Raw genomic sequence first — 19,598 nt, 5'->3', positions numbered from 1 at the left:
TTGGGTTTGGTGATCTTTAAGCCAGGAATATACCTGCAGACCAATTCAGAATATTAAGAACCAAGGTTAAAGTTTTTACACACATCACAATGATGATAAATTAACTAGGAAACAAACCTTGCACGTAAATGATAAACTGGCAAGTACACACCATTTTAACAAGGGTACGCACAATAGAGCTGGCACAGTGATTCGAAGTGGCTTATTCTCACAATGTTGTATTATGAGAAATATACATCTCACTTCACACACAGGACATGACTTTGATGTAATTACAGAAAAAAAAAAAGTCCCATCTTCTCAAAAAAAAAAATAAAGGTTCATGTTCCAATCACAGAGCCAAATGTCATCATTTTAGATCAAGCCATACAAAAAAGGCTGATCTTCTTCAAAAAAATACTTGGCATTTTCTCCTTTAACTCTGCTTCCAGGTTAACTTTTGAAAATGTAGAGTGAAATACAAGCATTTATATTTGGTCCAAACAATCAATGTAATTACAAGGACAGGTACAAAATAAACAATGTCAAGGTCCAACTTCCTTCTGCAGAGCTGCGTTTTATCAGCCTTCTTCTTCGTCGCTGTCTTTCATCGTGATGCCCTGAAGTCCTCCTCCTTCCGAAACAGAAGCTGTAGCCTCCTCTACTGTTAAACGTCTGTGCAGGGTGTCATAGGTCTTGCTGTTGAGGGTGCCTTCCAACACACCCTGCAGTCGGAAGTCCCTATAGGTTTTCTGGAGGAATGAAAGAGAATTTGCTTAGATCCCTTATGGAGCATATGTAAGGATGTATAAGTGTATGTCTAAATGTATATACACTCAGTTGGCATTTCAGAAATGATCTTGGACAATTCACTAATGGATTCAGATTGTAGCTGCCCATGCTAGTCATCTGGTTGGTGTAGTTCTGGGGAGCAAATGAAATGAGAGACTTTTGAGAGTGCTACTCAAACTGCAATCACTGTGAGTAGATCAAAATGTTGTGACTGTCAGATGACAAATGAGCTTTTCCCCAAAATATTACTAATTGCACAGAATTTACTATCTGAATAACCTATAACAAAGGTAAAATATGTACTTATGTACATTTTCAATATGAAGCAATTCTTAGTTTTTCAACTGAGGAGACAATTTTAGTATTGAAAAATATGTTACATTTCACAAAATGTGTTAGGTTTTTGGGGGAGGTGTGTGGAGGGAAGGGGATTAATCCTATTTCCACTAAAAGAAGTCTGCATTTTCAGCATTTGTGAATTATAAAGTTTATGTATATGTACACGTGATAAAAATCTGTCTGCACCTAAATGTCTGTATGAATTTGGCCCTTCTGAAATTGCCCTGGAATGTGAAGTGTTAAATTCCAGCATTAACCTTCCATTGATGGGCTAATGAAACACATATTTACATTTTACTGTGAAATAGTGAATTATTATTTGGTGTATTATGTGTCAAAAATAGAACAAATACCATGTTATTATTTATACAGTGGTTCTTAGAAATAACAAAAATAACAACAAAACTCTAATTTCTGTGGCTCTTAAGATATGTAACCTATAAAACTTTTCTTACTTTACTTTTCTCCTGAAGCTAGACTTTCTTCATGCACGATTTTTTTGATGACTAAACAAGGCTAGTACTTTTAAATTGATTTTTAAACTTGTAGAAAAAGTCTAGAGTTAGTTCAATGAGGAAACAAAGCACAAATGAAGATACCTCATTCTGTAGAGGCACTTCTAACGCCATTAAAATGTTAAATATCTTTAAAGATTTTTTTAAAACTGTCCTATGTTAGATTTAGAATACCAAACAGTCAGATTTCAATGGACTGGCCCAAAGCATCAATACATATCAATGTGGCACTTTTTTGCTGTCAATGATTGCTAAGTCACTTTTTGGGGGGTTTGCACTTAATAGATGAACTAGTCAAATGAGAAAAGGAATGTTACACTTCCTGGCCCACTATTACAACTCCAATAGCTGAAAATTAACGTTAAGGGATGCCTGATTTTTCATTCAACACAATTAGAAGGAAAATATCATAATATTCAAACAGTTGAGCTGAAGGTGCTTATTCACTTGAGGTAGGAAGTGCTGATGGGTGGCATCTTAATCCCCTGGATATACACATATGGCCCACGAACAGACTTCTGGGAAGGAACAGAACCATTACAAGGCAGTGGGGCCATTGGTATTTTCACATTTTCTCTTCTTGTCTTATATCATCTGACTTATGCCCCATGGTATCATTAAGTTTCGGAAGTGATATTCACTTGTTATACATAAAATGCATAAATAAAATCCACCTCATGTCCAAAAAATAAATTCAACAGTAAGGAACACTGTACTGTTTGTATCTGAGATCAGTATCTCAATAGCAAGAAAAATGTAGTTTTTCCTGAGTTTTTTTTCCCTTAAATGACCAAAACTATTTTAATTTGATTTTAATATCTTATATGAAGACATATAAACCTCACCATCCTCATATTCTCTTTCTAAACCATTAAAGCTTATTATTATTAAAGTGATATTTTCACACCAAAACTTATGGTAATTTGTAACAGAACACATGAAATAACTCTGTAAGGTAAATTTTGTCTAGAAAATCTGGTATGCGAGGTATTACTACCATAGAAGATTTGTGTTCAAGCCTCTAACAGTCTAATAGATAGGTTAAAAATATATCAAGCCACAAAATATTCATCTACAGATAATGCATCTGAAATAAAGTATTATTGTTCCACTGATAATCATATACTGAGTTTTGTGAGTTCTATTTTCTTGTTTTATTGGAATGACTTTCCTTAGACTTAGCTTAATTATCAATAAGTTGGCTAGGGCAGAGTTGTATTACAGATTTGCAGCCTTAAAGGCTTTCTAATTCATATAAAATTAAGACTCTGCTTCCTTATTTTATTAGTAAGTGATAAGCAGTTAGAGGAACTGCAGGGCAGGTACCCTTGTAATCTCTCTCCTTCTCTCTTTTTAGAATTCATAAAATGTTATTATTGACACTTAGAGATCCTCCGTGGCTGCCAAGAAGGTCTGCTTGGCTCTTACTTAAGACAAGTGCCTGCCACAGGGTGCTGCTCACTTGTCATCTTTTCTCCTAGTAAAAGGGGCAGCTCCTTTATGTTAACTGCTTTGAAATGTCAAATGGCCTCTAGCGAGAACAGAAATACACCAGCCATTTTGATTATTTGAGGATTCTATTTTTCCCTTCCCCCCAAAAAATCATTCTGATGTTAAAAGTTTGTTAATTTCTTAGTCCTAAATCTTCTGTGAAAATCTTACTGCAATTTGTTTTTTCTTAGTGAGCAGCATGAATGAACCAATTAGTGTCCAAGTGTCCTGGTGGGGCAAGGTTGACTATCATATACATCTTGATGGCATCTGGGTCTCCGTGGGCACAGAAGAATGACAATGCTTGTAAGGGCTAGGCTGCCAGAGCCTAGTAGCTCAGCTCCTGAGTAGAATGCACTACTCTGCTGTAGCATGCAGGTCCAGTCTAAGTGATGTGGATGGAAGGAAAGCCTACTCAGGGCCTGCACAATTCTATACATGTGCTGTTTAATAGCTGCTGAAATTCACTGGAAAATGAACATTATAAACATAACCATATAGTCTCTGAAGAGTGATGACTCTATGTATGCAATTGGTTAAAGTTTGTTTATATTCAAAGTAGAAAAAAACCGATTAGAACAGTAAATTAATTCAACCTAATTTTCATTGTGAAAATAATCACTTTTAATTATTAAATAAAGCTCTATGACTTGATTAAATGTGTCAGCCAAAGAAAGTATTGGCTGAATTTGGGGACCTGCTTGTGAAACACAAAACATGGAAAGTCAAACACATACATGAAGTTTAATTTCATGTTTATCTGTCTTGACTAATGGTAGCCATAATGAAGACTATATTAAAATAAGATAAATTGATTGGCTTAGAATACAATGGAAATGTCACCCTATAATTAATAAAATTAATAATTTTTTTCTGCTAAAATATTCACTGGTGCTTTAACTGTTATGACTACGTGAATGTGAGAAAAGGAATAACTTTGAAAGAAACAAATGATGGGCTAATAAAAAAATGGAGATTTTTATTACAAAAAACACATAAAGAGATTACCAATCTATCAACTAATACCAATCAGCTAAGCATGTAATTTCTGATGTCCTGAACACAGTAGACATGAGCTTGAAAATGTGGCTGATTCTGAGGGTAACAAGCTCATCCCAATATCAGTCACAGTACAGCCTGCAATCTTAACGTATACATATATTTAGAAGCTAAACACAGATTACTCTGACTCTCCTTTATGAAAAACCAACTTCATCTGAAAGCTCTCCAAGTCACATTTATAGAAACAAGGAAGAAACCATGGAGGAGCTAAGGCAAATATGAAGCTATCTTAGTGTGCTTTCGGTTTCCTTGTAAAATAAATAACACCTGGTAAAAACTGTTCTCGATCAAAGGTAGTCTGATGATTCAAACGTAATCTGTTTAGTGTATTAGAATTAGTGAGTGGCTATAATTTTACTTGTTATTTATGACTAATCATGATTGCTATTACTGTGACATTACAGGTCTGGTTCTATGTTCCAGTAGATTTGCCAATTTCTGACTTCAGAACTTTCCTCCTGGTGGGTCTTTTTCTTCTGTGATAACCTATATGCGTGTGGAACAAAAGAATTTGTATTCTAGTGAGACTGCAGGAACCAAGAGAATGGTGGAAAATATTTTAACGTGGATAAAACTTTTCATGATGTGACACAGTGGTTCTTCTCAAACTTCATCATCTATCAGAATCCTCTGGAGGCTTGTTCATGTACAGATGGCCAGGCCCCACTCTCAGACACTCTGATTCAGCGGGTCTGGGGTGGAACCCAAGAATTTGCATGTCGAACAAGTTCCCAGGTGATGCTGATGATGTTATATCAGGAATGATACTGTGAGAACCACTGTGTATGTGTACATATACATACATACACACGAATATACACATATACATATATATGCATGTGCATATATACATATACACATACATAGGCACACACACGTATATAAATACATAAATCGTATACATATACCATTTGACAAATGATACTAAAATGGAAGTAAAAGTCACTTATTTAAAGGAACAGCTGTTTGCAGTAGCTTAGAGTTATGTTTTCAGCCACAATGTAGAATTTGTCTCAATTTTAAGAAAAAGTTATTCCTGTGGTAAATTTTGTATTTCTACTGGAATTAAGAGGTGTGAAAAATCATGCTGAATAACATATTACTTTAAAGCTCCTACTCACTAAATATAACATGCACGTGATTACATTTTCTCTTGAAAAGCAAAAGTCAAAATGGCCTCGTTGAACTGATGTGACATCTGTTAGTGGTTATGGGATGGTTCCTGACACTCACACTGACCATTTCTTACACACAAGAAGGGACAGACTTCCAAAAGAATGCAGGCAGTGACAACGTTTTACTTTCATATCAGGATATAACAAAATAAAGGAGGCGGTCCTTATCCTATGGGCAAATATAATTCAAGAGGCCTCATAATAATATATTAATAAATATGAAGGAAATGTGTTAGGAGAAAACATTTTTATACCTAAAACAATTAATACAAAATTACTGTGGAACTACTACATGCAGGTAAATGTGCTATGGGCTTTATGTATATATCAGCCTAAAATGTGATTACTTGATAACAAAATACTTTTTATTTATTAGTGCAAAAATGATGTTTATGTTTAGTAATCTAACTGAAAATGGAATAAACAGCAGCACAGCCTTGCTGAAATTGCTATTTCTTAAAGTACTTACATCCACTCAGGTATATTAAATATGATTTTCTTGTATGTCAATATCTTGCCATTATCCTTTATAGCTTGGTGGGCAATTCACATCTAGACACATTCTGTTTACCTTCACAATCTTGATGAGCGTCTTCAGTTGGTAAATGTGAAGCTGAAGGTCTAATCTATCAGCCAACCACACACAAATGACTTTCATGGAACTGCTGTACCATTGCTGGAAAGAAGGATGGGGGCAGAGGGAAGGAGAACAAAAAAGAAAATAACCTCTGCAGTATTCATTTAACAGATTCGGTAATGAGGGGGTAATGAAACACTCTGAAATGACCACAGATCAGCACTTGAAGTCAATGATGCTGTAATTTCCTGTTAACAGAATTATATGTCTTGCTAGAAAATCTGCTAAGTTGATCTAGGCTGTTCTTTACGTGAATTAATATTACAGTCCTTCAGCTGTAACATATTCATGGGAAACAGTGTTTCTGCACTTGCAGCCTAGTGGCCTGCTTTGTAACTTGTAGGTAACAATGGGTACTAAATACATGTTATGGTACTGAATGGACTGCCAAGCAGCAGGGAAAAACAGGTAAATTATTTTCAAAGGGATATTTCCCATTAGCCTGTATGCTATGTAAAAATCAGAGTAGATGCCATACTGCATGTAGGCCATAATGCACGTATACCTAGGAACAGCCATTTAAAAGACGGGTGGCAAAAAACATCTGCGGCTTACGAACCTCTAATCCCCAGTCACACCTTCATCTATGATCCGTTGTTAAGTATTTGCTAGGATGGTCTAAAACCACCTAAAGATTTCAGATCTTAGGAAGGAACGTTATCAGGATGGAATTCTTATGTCTTATAAGAATCACAAAAGCAGATGTCAGTCGACCAAATTATGAAAGAAAACAATCTGTTTCATTTTGCAAGTGTTTTTGGAGGGCTCATATTTTCTCTCTGTTTATTACAACTCTCTTGAGGGGAAAACTGAAATTCTTCTCTAATGTACTTTCCTGCTCCTATATGATGCCTATGAGTACAGTAAAAGAAGCAATTTTGCTCCTATTTTCAAAAAAAGGCAATCTGCCATTAGTGATGACATTTTAAGGGATTCAGCACTTGTACACCAGAGCCAGGTTTAGGTAACACTGTAAGAAAATAACGCTACTCATTATTGTGAGCAATATCAATGTCCACGCAGCATTTAGGAAAGGACAACAGAGTTTCTGAAAGAGAAGGGATTTTGTGCCTTGCTTGTATACACAAACATAGTGACACTACAGATCACATATGCACGTACATGTGTTCTTAGGTATTCAAACACAGAAAAAAATCTTAAAAGATATTTTTCTTCCATGATAAAGCAATAAATTCAAATTTCTAAAAGAAATCTCAAGTGATACAAGTAAGTCTGAAATTTACCTGAACTTGTATTTACAAACATTGTTCTAATAAAGTTTAGTATAAGGAATGGTGGTTTAAGCATAATATAAAAGTGAATTAGTTTAACATTTCATCAGACTTATCTCTATTAATTTGTTGGTATACTGGACACACATGCATAAAATGAGATAAACTAATGAAAGTGAATAACTGACAATACTGTGATGTCAAATTGATGAATGAACATTCAAGTTTTTAAAACGTTGAGATGGGCTATGGTTTTTAAAAAAAATGTTATTAATGTACCCAATTTTGCTTTTTCCTAATGATTACTTTCCTAATTTTCAGGATATGTGAAAGTATCAGAAATAAGTTTTATAAAATGAGATACTCCTAAATTCTTAAGAAATAAACTGCTAATAAATCCAGTACTTCCGCTGACATATTAAATCTTAATAGATTAGCATCTGGTATTTAAATTTTATATTTCCCTTATTTCAAATTATGGCCTCAACTTCTTGAGTTCTGTTTTCAGGCAGGTAAACACTCACTGGTATTGGTGACACTGAACGTGAGTATGCTGAACTAACACCCTTGCTCCACCCCACTCTCCAAGTAACTTTAAAGCTAAAATGCAGTCACAATGGTTATGACTCTTAAATTATAGTGCTTCTTCAAGGAATACTTTTTTTTTTAGTTGCGGGGACAACATATGATATATTGTACAAAATTTATAACATACAACTTAATCTGGCTGTTAGACTGTAAAGTTACTATATATATGGTAAGCTGTATGAATCTGAGGTAAATGAAAATACTTGCTTCAAATTACTCCATATGCATCTTATGTTCTTAAAAAATCCGTAGATAATTTAAAATTAATGTAACTTCATTTTTCTATTACATATAAATGATACTTATGATTAAGTGATAATTGAAAGGACATCTAACATAACACAGAAATTTATTATTAATATAACTTCTTTAACACAATGCCAAAATTATAATTTTAAACAAGAATCATTTGGGAATAAAATGATCTAAAGTTAACTACAAAAACAGAGAAAAAGAGCTAATGTTAATAAAATACTTAAGCTACTTCATCATCATCTTACTTTAAAGGCAAACAAATTATTCTACAAGGAACATTCTACAAGAAAAACTATTCCATCTGCTAATCATGCATATTTTTTGGTTTGCAAGTCAAAGCATTTTGAAGAATTTCAACTAAATCAAGCAAATGATGAAGAGAAATCAGTAGCTGCGAGTTTATGCTGCTATGAAGAATAAGCTAACAAACAAACAAAAAACCTAGGACTGCATCCTTCTTGTATATGGTGAAACACACACACACACACACACACACACACACACACACACACACACACCCCAAATAGACAAAACCACCAAACAGAAGTCAGTAGCATTTTCCTATGTCTGGTGCTGGAATGGATATGCTCTTCATTTAAGCGGAGGATGGCAGATCCCGTGTTTTTCATCTTGAGAAAAAAGTCAAAGTTAAGTTAGCTTCACCCCTCCCCACCTTGCACCAAACCAAACTAAACCAATCCCCCAAAGCAAAGAAAAAAAATGGAAAGGAGTGAATGTGCAGTGAAGTGTGACTGTTAGAAAATGTGCTTTCATTTTGGAAAAGTTAATTTTATAAAGCAATTTGGTTGACTATTCACTTTTCCCTTCAGGGGATGGCAACGAAGGGGCGCTGGAGCTTGCGCTCAAGCCGTGGGTATAGCATTACTGCTTTATTCTCTGCTTGGTCTACTTAGGAATAAGGCAGTAAGTGTATATTCTACACTTTTTTTCTCCATCAACCCACGCCAGCAGCCTACCACTTTAACAAAAAATATATATATATTTTTTCTTTTTGTGGTTCATTCAACTCCTGTAAGGGCATGCATTACTCACTTCATTTTCTTGAGCTATCTCTTTTAAAGTAAAAAGAAAAGAAAAGGAAAGGCTAGGGTTGACTCTGTGAGACCCCTGTATTTATTCACACTTATTGTGCATGACTGTAGACTGGTAAATCATATTAGCAGCCCGTCTCCCCATCAAGCTGCTACTTGCTTTCCAGCCCTGGGAAGGTTCAACAAATCAACAGGAGCACGGAAAACAGAACATCAGTCTAATCTAGTGTTTAAGGTGAAGTTTTCAAACCCAATCTGAGAAGATCTTTAGAGCAAGCAACAAGCTGAAGGGCTCAGAAGGTGGTATTGACAATGAAAGAGTGTTGAAATATTGAGAAGCGCAGCACTTGTGCATTTTTAATAACAAGAGGGTCAACAAGGACACAGCTCCCTCAGTGCCAGGAGTTGCCACTGACTATGGAAATTGCCACACCAGGGCTATAAACGCTTGCAGTTCATCAGCTTTCTTAAACAGTTCATCAGCTTTCTTAAACACCCTGAACCCCCTCGGTGGACCTTTAGTCTTGAATTAACAAACCAAAGCAATGAAAGAGGGTGCATTCTGAATGGCTGGCATTGATCCCCAACTGTGTCAGCACTGCTACAGGCCCTGAAAAACTCTCTCCATTGTCAATAGAAATTGACAAACCTCCTCTCCTAAATAGTGCAGCTGAGCCGGGCGGGATCCACGCAGCTGTAAAGGGCTCTGCTCTCGGGGCCGGGGAGCACTAACAATGGAACAAGCATGAGCTCTTTGTCAGTCCCAGACTCGGCAATTTTCTAACAAGGATTAAAGTTGTTTCTCGGCGGTGCTGCTGAAAAGAGATTTAGCAACATACCGTGCTTTCTTCATGCACGTTAAAGAGAAGTAGTTAAGGAATTTCACTATTCTGTTGACTAGTGGAAATACAAAACAAATATATTAAATACGCACAGCTCCCTCTTCTGCCTAATTTATCGCATTTTGAGGAGGATTCAATTAAATATAACACTTAGTGCCTGGAAACAAGCACTTTGCCTTTATTTTGGAAGTTTTATTTTTTCAAAAGTCCAGCTGTTTGCCACCTGCAATGAGGTCTCAATACATACTAATGCACAATGTCTTCAGACCCTCTGGGGCTGATATTCCTAAATCTGAATCACAGGACCACATAGGGTTCACATATTGCGGCTGCTTCAAGCAAATGATTTCTGTCAGAATGCGGCTTCTGATGATGATGGCGGGGTAAAAATAGCTGCTTTGCTGGGGAACAAATCTGTGATATATTTTCTGCTTAAGTGTTTAGCTTTTTATTGATTATGAATTGGTACAACCAGTTGATATATTTTCATTCTTCTCCAGCTAGGCTTGTCTCAATAGGTGAACAACAGGGAAAAAAAAACCCCCAGCAATTTTTAGTGCCTCCTAGATATGGAATGGCTAAATTTCCACAGTATGTATGCATTTCTTCATTTATTTCAAGGTAAGCTGTCTGTTTTACCAGAGTCGAGTCACTGTGTTGAAATGAAATACCATTTAGAAAATCTCATCCTAGGAAATATGTACCTTTTAAATGTTAAGTTGAATTGGATAAAAGAATAATAATTTTGAAAAGCTTGATAACTATAGAGCATCCTTTAGGATCATTTCATGGCTCTAGAGGGCAACAAAATATTTAGAAATGTTAATTCCCTACAGTTTCACCAGTACATTAAAAAGTAAAGAGAAATGCTTCTTTATGCACAGTGTTCCTTTTGTCAGCAGTACATTTGTTTAATATAACTAAATTTGTGGTCATTTCCCATTTTTAGACACTAAAATGCAGACCTATATTAACAGTACATTTTATATAATAATACCAACAATTCCCCTTAAGGCATCCCACTGAAATGATTATATTTGGTCCCACAAAACAGACCCTCAAAACACAAGCATTTTGAAAGTTTTAAGTGTGAATGTTTTGTTGGCTTGGAATAGGATTAAAAGCTATATTTAAGGAAAACTGAAACCAGTCTATTAGGTTAAGAATACAGGAAGTATTCAACCCAACCTACATCTATCAACCAGCCAGACCCAGAGGCATGCGGGAGAGGGGAGACAGAGACCTGCATCAGGACATGGCAGCTGAGGGCTGGCCGTGAACACACCAGAGAAGAACGTCAACACAGAAGCTACAGGGGCGGTAGTGCTGGCCCCATCTGCTTGACTGAGTCTGTCGCTTGCTTTGTCCATGCCTCAGTTTTCTCATCTGTGATAGGAAGGACAGATCATATGAATCTAGCTTTAAAATAAGATTCTTATGCTCTCCAGAAATGCTATGAGATTAGCTGTGGCTGTCAAAGGAAAGGGCGTGATTAGAAACAATATAGCTTGTGATTCTCCTAAAAGAAGGGAAAAGCCAAACTGTCTTTTTTTAATGCTTCTTAAATATAGCTTTGTTCATCCAAATACGCAAGTCTAGAATTCCAGAAGTTTTATTACCTGTTATTTTGTTTTAAATTTATTCATTTTGACCTTTTAACACAGTACAGATGTATTATAAAAATGAAACAATACAGTGTAATGAGGAAAAAATGGAATTTATTTGGAAGTGTGAAGTATTCTTATTACTATGATTTTATAATAGTTATATGCAGTATATTATATATTATATAACGTACGTATTATATAATAATAATCTGATTATAAAGGCATCTGATGTTTTTTAAAAATCCTCCATGGGAAGTTCAAGTGCATTCGTTAAATTTTCATTTGATTCTTACAACCACCTTGATGAGGTGGTTATTTTTCCCATTTTGCATGGAAGCTGAGGTCACACAGATAGAAAACTGAGTTTAGATTAAGCAATTTTCTTATTTAAGTCTATATAAGTGGCAGGGTTAAGATTCATCTTATACCTATGCTCCAGTCTGTGCTTATCAACTTGCAGGTTATTCCATTTTCTTCTATGAAACAGTCTATCAATGAAGTCTCTGATTTTTTAAGATTTGTTTGATGCTTGTAGCAGACAACTAAGAAAACACCTCTACCATTCCTGGTGGTTCCTGACAGTTATCATAACACAGGATTGTCAAGTAATACAGGAGATGCTTATTGTTTCAAAGAAGTCCATCACATTTTCTTGCAAGTTAATGTAATCTACATTTCCAAACGTATCTGTACACCTCATAATATAATTACATAATGTAATACATTTTTTGAAGAAGAACCACACTCTCTGTTACGGTAACCAATCAAATGGTTCTTGTGCTACGTATTTCCCTCGTTTCTTTCTTAAGTCGTTTTAAAGTGCTATACACTCTAATGCTTAGGAAAACTGGGAAGAATTTTTTTTCACTGCAACAGAACAAAGCAACGTGGAAAGAAGATCCTTCATTCATTCATAAGAGAACTCGATCTATATGTGCAGTTTTCTTCATCTTTTTTTAAACACAGAATAGAGAAGAACTTGATTCATGCCTTTTTCCTTCTATGTTCAATAAACTCACGTTCAGGGTGATTTTCATTTTTTAGCCCTATAAGGAAGTCTGCAAAGGAGAGTTCATGAGCTCTATGATGTCTGTTACGAAGCGGAAAATGTAAAAAGTGCTAACATGGAAGTTTTGGCATTTAGTAGGTACCTAATAAATGCTTGTTGAATGCTGAAAAATCTTTCCTACTCTTGAAGTTCAGTATTTTCTTTTCCATTTCTTTTTCTTTTTAAAAAATGCATGGATATAATAGGCAAGATACTTCCAGATGCATTCGATCCTCTTCAGTTATAAAATAGAATAAGTTACATAATACGGTAAGTTCCACAAACTGGGGGTTGCACAAGCTCTTTTCCACTCACTACTATTTCATTAACCCCAAATTTCCTTTCTTCCAAAACATCCTGAAAGTAATATTATTGAACTAGCCTACCTATTCTCATACTCCACAGAGAGCATTAAAATCAATACTAGTCTTCATTATTCATTACCATCAAGTAGGCAAGTGACTTTGTAAATTTATTCTGTGGTTTTTTTTCCTGGTGCTAAAAAGACTAGTGATTACAAAGTGAAAAGTTCAGATCATCAGTTGTTCCCCTCTCCCCTACTTAATGACAAATGATGGAACGCATACCGGTTTGGCTAATCTTTTGACCAGTCAATGGTTTGGTTGAAGCCAGTGGTCAACCCAGTTATAATGGTGTGTGCACCAGTTTGGGATGCAGACATAGACTATGAATGAGTTATCTGGGCATCTGACCTGTTCATCTGGTTGAATGACTCATTTTGAGTACTATATATAAAAGTTTGGTCAATATTGCATTTAAATCAGTAATGTAGGATCTGGATAAAAATACATTAGACTCTTGTAACTTCTATTGAATGGTACAAGTTTGAGATAAAACATAGGTCTGAGAATTAATGGTTAGCGAGTCTTTCTGCTTCAGCTTCCTTATAAAAAATAGGGAACAGTTATTCCGAAGTCCCTTTTCCAGAGTGTTGCAGGGACTAGAGTCAGTAGCTCCCTTCCTGTCTCTGACTCGTGGTGCACTCCCACAGGAACTAAATGACCCGCTGATCTTCTAGATGTTGGGTTTCTCTCTATCTATGGCTTGGGGCATGCCAGTCCCTCTGTCTGGACTTTTATCCCCACGTACGTTTCACTGGCCAGATATATGTTGACCTTTAAGACTCAGTTTAACCACGATTTCTGCTATGAAGAAAACACTATCTCTTACCAGGTAGAATTAGATGCTCCCATATTTCCTGCTCCTAGAACTCTGCGCAGGTGTCTATAAAAATACTGCACAATGTACTCTATGTCTGCTTCAATAGGCTGTGAGGATCCATAAGGCAGAAACCGAGTCTTTTTACTGATATCGTCAGCCCTCAGCAGGAGGTCTGGCACATAACACGCATTACGTATTTGTTGAAGGACTGAATGCTTTTAAATATTTGGAAATATAAACTGTTACATATATAATAGTGGTAGAGCAGCTTTTCAACAGAAAAAGGATAAAAGAATATCAGAGCCAGAGGAATTGTTGACTTGAATTACCTGTTTCATTAACAGCAAAATACTTTAATGCATGCTAAAGTTGTAGACATCACCAAAAAGTAAGTGATTGCATTTGGCTAAAGAAATTTAACACAGGACTAAAAGAGAACTGAAAATGTGACAGTCTAATTTCATTGTACGTGATGAATTAAGGAGACAGTACTGTAAACTAATAAAGCCCCATGTCTGTGTACATATATGAGTGTCCACGTATATATTCTTACACACAAAGATATAACATTATGTACTCAGGACTGATGTGCTCAGCTCTTGGACTGACCCTCCAGAGTCCATCACGCATGCAGTGAGCGGCCCCTCCAGCATATGCCCAGGGGTATTGGTAGCTGCTCCTGGGGGTTATCTGAGGCTGTGGGGGCATATCCGGTGTATGGCTGGCAGTGCTGCCTGTGCATTTTCACCACGAAGTGACATGTCCTGGGTGCCTTCAATGCTTGTTGGTTTTGTGAGAGGTGTTTAAAAAAAAAGAGAAACATCATTGGTGTGGCACTGTTGCCTTGGGTCTGAGGGAACCATGAGAGCTCTCCTGGGAGCTGGTATAAGACTGGCTTTCAAGCAAGGGGTAGAGAGGGAGAGCATGCCCCTGTCGTACCATCATGGCATTTGATACTGCAGGCACTAGAGCCAGGTATAACACTTGCATTGGCCCTAAATTCTGGCAAGTTTCTGTTCATCCACTTGCAATAGCGAGAAATAAATAAACAATATAGATAAACACTATTATCTATTTTGAAAGGGTACTAAATCTCCATAGTATATCCATTTGAAAAAAATATATTAATATCTACTCAGTAGATGAAAATATGAAACATTTTAATGTAGAAATTATCAACTTTTTCAAAAGACCCATTTGGCCATAAGAATGTAAGCTCCCTTAGGGCAGGTCTATCTTGTCTAACATTGTATGCTCAGCCTCTAGCAATGCGTGTCCTCTAGAAAAAAATACTGGTTGTATGAATAAATAATAAGCGGGGTTTTGATTTCCTATTGTAATTAGAATCCTACTGAGTCATTTTGACAGAGAACCCAACTATGTGGGACAAAACCAATGCCTAACCTTTTTTTTTTTTTTTTGGCCATGCAGCATGTGGGATCTTAGTTCCCCAACCAGGGATCGAACCTGTGCCCCCTGTAGTGGAAGTGCAGAGTCTTAACCACTGGACCACCAGGGAAGTCCCAATGCTTAACCTTTCAGTGCCAACATTCACCACCATTCCTTGCATATCCTAACTGAATGATGAACTGGATTTGTTTTCTAGATCTTATGCATCCAAAACGTCAACTGAATGAACATTCTACATCAGTAAACATACACAGTTTATGTGTATAATATAGGCAGTAAGTAAGAGGAAAGTCAACAAGTGTGGGGAGTATATGAAAACAAATTTATAAGGATCAGTAGAGCAAAAGTATAGGAATGTTATCCATGAGAATGCATAAATAGGAACACACCTTGAAAAAAATCTTGTTCAGCCACATTCAAATACTGCGTCCTATTCCTGACTCTTAAACCCTAAGCATGACCGAGAACATTTTGAGAAGTTTCAAAGGACAGCCACAAAGATGATTAAAGGGCTAGAAAATGGGCCTATGAAGAGAAGTTTAGCAAACAGGGATTATTTATCCTAGAGTAGACAAGTATGACAGGTGCCTTAATAACAGTCTTCATATATAGGAAGGATTATTCCCTAGAGATGCTGGCTACCTGCTTTTTGTTCTCTGCTGAGAGCAAAAGGTGAAATGGGTTTAAAAAGCAGCATGAAGAATTTAGGGGAGGTAGGGGTTAGAACTTGCTTTATTTCAAACAAAACATTTTGCCCAGATTAAGAGAGCAAAATTTAGATGGTCTCTGACTTAGGGCTGGGCTGAGATCAAGAAATTGAGGGCTCTCTGGAGTTTAGGTATTTATAAGCACCTGTGAAAACTGTTCTTTTATAGAGTTTCCTTTCAATGCATTCAATAATCATGGTTTCGCCACAACAATGCTGGTTTACTACAACAGCTGCTTCCTTACACAGATTTTTCTATTTTTAGGTGCACTTAGTCAACAGTGGCAACCTGGCAGCCACTGCTGTGCCCACTTGTGAATGGCACTGACCACACAGATGGGGCCGCAGGGAAGGCTTGCAGAGGGGGTGTGTGATGGAGGAGGAGTTCAAAAAGCCAGCACAGAAAATGGATTTAAAGCCATGTGTCATGTGCTTATGAAGTTAGGGTTGAAGAGAAGGAGAATGGAAGCTATCACTTCTATGAAATCATCACACTGGTCAACTGATAGAGATGCTGATCTCAGGGGAGCCCTGGGTATTTTCATTAATAAGTGACTGGTAGCCAGATGCAGTGCAAGTATGCAAAGCCACCAAGGAAAAGCCAGGCTCTGTGTGAAGAAGTCAGTTTCCAGACCATCTTACATGTGAAAGCAGCATGCAATCAATACAAAATAACGTCTGACATGCTCAACATGTTGCTTGTAATTATTTCAACCATCTTTGATAAAATCAGGAGGGAGAATATTCTAATTTCTTCCATGACTATTCAGTCACTGTTACTGGCTTGGGTGAATGGAAGCAAATGCACATTTATGAGTTGGGTGTTCAGAAAAATTTCTCGATGAAAATGCAAGTTTTGACATCCATTCATCAGACAGAGTTTTACCATTGCTAAGAGATTTTAGGTGATCAACCACATTTTTTTTTTTCCCATTCAAGCAAAAACCTCAGATCAGTTCACATGTGAGGTTTTTGGGGTGTTTTTTGTTTTTTGTTTTTTAAATTCTGAGCACAATTAAAGGTGAGTTAAGGCTCTGGTGGAAATCTAAAGAGCATCAGCAAATCTGAGCACTGCTCAGCTTTTGAATTGCTTTTCTACTTCTCAGCTCTTTTAAATGGTTTTCTATGGCAGGAACATTTTTCTTAATTAGTCACAGCTAATTAGTGTTCTGGCATAGACAAGTAATCAGAAATGTCAGAGCTGCAAGGCTACATCTCCCTAATCCTTTGATAATAATTTAGCCTCCTGGGAGGGCCCCAAGCTGCGGTAAGTAGTGACTGACAATAAGGCAAAATTAGGTGGGCAGCAGACCGTTAGGAGAGAAACATAAAAAGCACTACCCGATCCTGCTGAGCACCATCAGGCAACTAACTGCACTGCCAGATGAGGTGCCTGTTTAAGCCTGTGTTGTTAATTAGCTGATTCTACCAGACCTGCCACATATGTCCAGGTGCCTCATGCAAAGATGTGTATTTCTGGGCATGTGCCAAATGACAATTGTGTCCCGTGATCACATTTCAAGAATCTAAGGGAGAAGTCCACATATTTCTTGAAGATTCTTTTGAATTATCAAGGAAATAAGATCAACATGCTACAATACATTTTCTTGTTGCGTTTCTTTTAGGCAATTAGGCACGCTTATCTCAAGTTTCGCAGGTCCTAATTCACCAACAGCTTAGATTCAAACAAGGGCCTTGGGCTGCCTGGATCCACGTCTGGACTTGCTGGAGCTATTTTGGCACACGCAGTACATCAAAAGTAGATCCTTTCATAAATTCTTACACTTACAAATGATCACTTAACATTAAAATAAGGATTGTTAACTAAAATGAAGGAGACGGTTGTAATTTGAGAGCAGAGGTTTTGAAGAGAAACAAACTCTGAGGGGGAAAAAAAAAACCCAGCTAAGGAGCAAGCTCTGTACAGCATTTACTGAGGCAGACATGACCATATACAGAACAAGTCTGACTACAACTGTATTAAAGAGGTCAAACAACTTCAATGGGAGTCCAAATACTGTGGGCTAAACAACGCAGGAATATACATAATTAAAACAGAAAACCACCATCTGGAAAACAACGTGTTAAAGCAGCTAAATAAGACATTATTACAACGTAGGAGACATGAGATGCCGGTCCTGTATCACGAATAAGAAACAGATAGTCAAACTTCTTATCTACCTTTAAGTGCGTGATGTGGCCCCAGGGTACACGATCTAACAGTGGGTAGAAATAAATGATCTCAAATAGTCTCAAGTACATCAATGAGCTTATACCATCCATCTTTTCTTCTAGTGAAGGAAAAGGAAAATAATGGTTGATGTGAGAGTCATAGTAACATTCAGTTTTGAGTGTTGACAGGAAAATCATGGCATAATGTGCCAACAGTTAATGTTTTACATTTGACTTCTTTTTACAGAGGGACAAAATCAAAAAGAAATATATCTATCATATCATGGAATGATAAGAAATGCAAGAAGGCAAAGAAGCCTTCTTAACGGGCCTCAACGGGCTCTATCCCGCATTTCTAATAATGAGGTTGATTACACACACAAAGAAATTCATCCAAGGACTATGACTGAAAAAGTAGATGGTAAGTTCTAAATATATCCTACTATCTAGCAGCCATTCTTACCCATGTGCTGTTGATTTCAAGTATTCTTGGGAAACCAACATGATAAAAAATTTAATTTTTAAATAAGTTAAGAATAGTAGGAACTGCGCGCAGACACCTTCCAGCGCCAGGAGGTTAACCGAGCCCCCGGAGGAGCTTCAGTGAAAGGAGCCCTTCTGTCACTCGTCACTCGCTCCCTGGCTCGCTCGCGCGCTGGCTGTGGGAGGAGCCGCCGGAGGAAGCTGTGTGCCTGGGATGCCGAGCGCCAGAGGATGGAGCTGCTCCGAGAGGGGACGTCGCTAACGAGCCCGGCTTCCCGAGGCGGCTAGAAACAGGCAACTTGCCTCGGCTGGATCCCCCGAGGCACGGAGCCCGAGGCCACCCGGAGGGACCGACGGACAGACAGATGGTCGGCGCGAACCCGGGAGGACCACGGCGGAGGCTGAGCACCGCGAGTCGCCAAGCAGGAGAAACTCACCGCGAACCCAAGTTGCCCCGCCGGCTTCCCCTCGGCGCGCGGAGGAATGAGACCTTTCCAGCTCGACCTGCTTTTCGTCTGCTTCTTCCTCTTCAGCCAAGACTGAATATTCGTCTAATCCAATAATTGGACATTAGTCTGAGGCTTGGACAGTCTTCTATAAACACCTCTATCACCAGGACAAGCAACCCCAAAAGCTTGGACAACCATGAGGAAACAAAGAAACACCATGCAGGCAAAGGAGCAGGAAAAAAACCCACAAGACCAAATAAATGAGGAGGAAATAGGAAAAATGCCTGAAAAAGAATTTAGAGTAATGATAGTAAAAATGATACAAAATCTCGATAACAAATTAGAGAAAGTACAAGAAACAGTTCATAAGAACTCAGAAAAACAAACAGCAATGGATAACAAAATAACTGAAATTAAAAATACTCTAGATGCTCTAACCAGCAGAATGACTGAGGCAGAAGAACGAATAAGTGAGTTGGAAGATAGAATGGAAGAAATAAACGCCACAGAGCAGGAAAAAGATAAAAAAATAAAAAGACTAGAAGACAGCCTCAGAGACCTCAGTGATAACCTTAAACGTAC

At 37.4% G+C, this 19,598-nt stretch overlaps 1 protein-coding gene across 2 annotated transcripts in view; it reads right to left on the bottom strand.

Moving 5' to 3' along the window:
- Nucleotides 1-248: 248 nt before the first annotated feature.
- CADPS2 (calcium dependent secretion activator 2) overlaps nucleotides 249-19,598 on the bottom strand; it is a 524,489-nt gene continuing 505,139 nt past the window's right edge. For both annotated transcript variants that reach the window (XM_057732060.1, XM_057732061.1), the window contains 2 exons: nucleotides 5,925-6,029; nucleotides 249-731 (listed from right to left, as the gene is read on the bottom strand). In XM_057732060.1, the coding sequence (XP_057588043.1) occupies nucleotides 561-731; nucleotides 5,925-6,029 (276 nt within the window). In that variant the 3' untranslated portion in view covers nucleotides 249-560. The remainder of the gene's footprint in view (nucleotides 732-5,924; nucleotides 6,030-19,598) is intronic.

Source organism: Hippopotamus amphibius, chromosome 4 (genome assembly GCF_030028045.1).
Source record: "Hippopotamus amphibius kiboko isolate mHipAmp2 chromosome 4, mHipAmp2.hap2, whole genome shotgun sequence".
NCBI lineage: Eukaryota > Metazoa > Chordata > Mammalia > Artiodactyla > Hippopotamidae > Hippopotamus > Hippopotamus amphibius.
The sequence above is the reverse complement of the archived record's forward strand: the minus strand, read 5'-3'. Positions and strand labels throughout refer to the sequence as shown.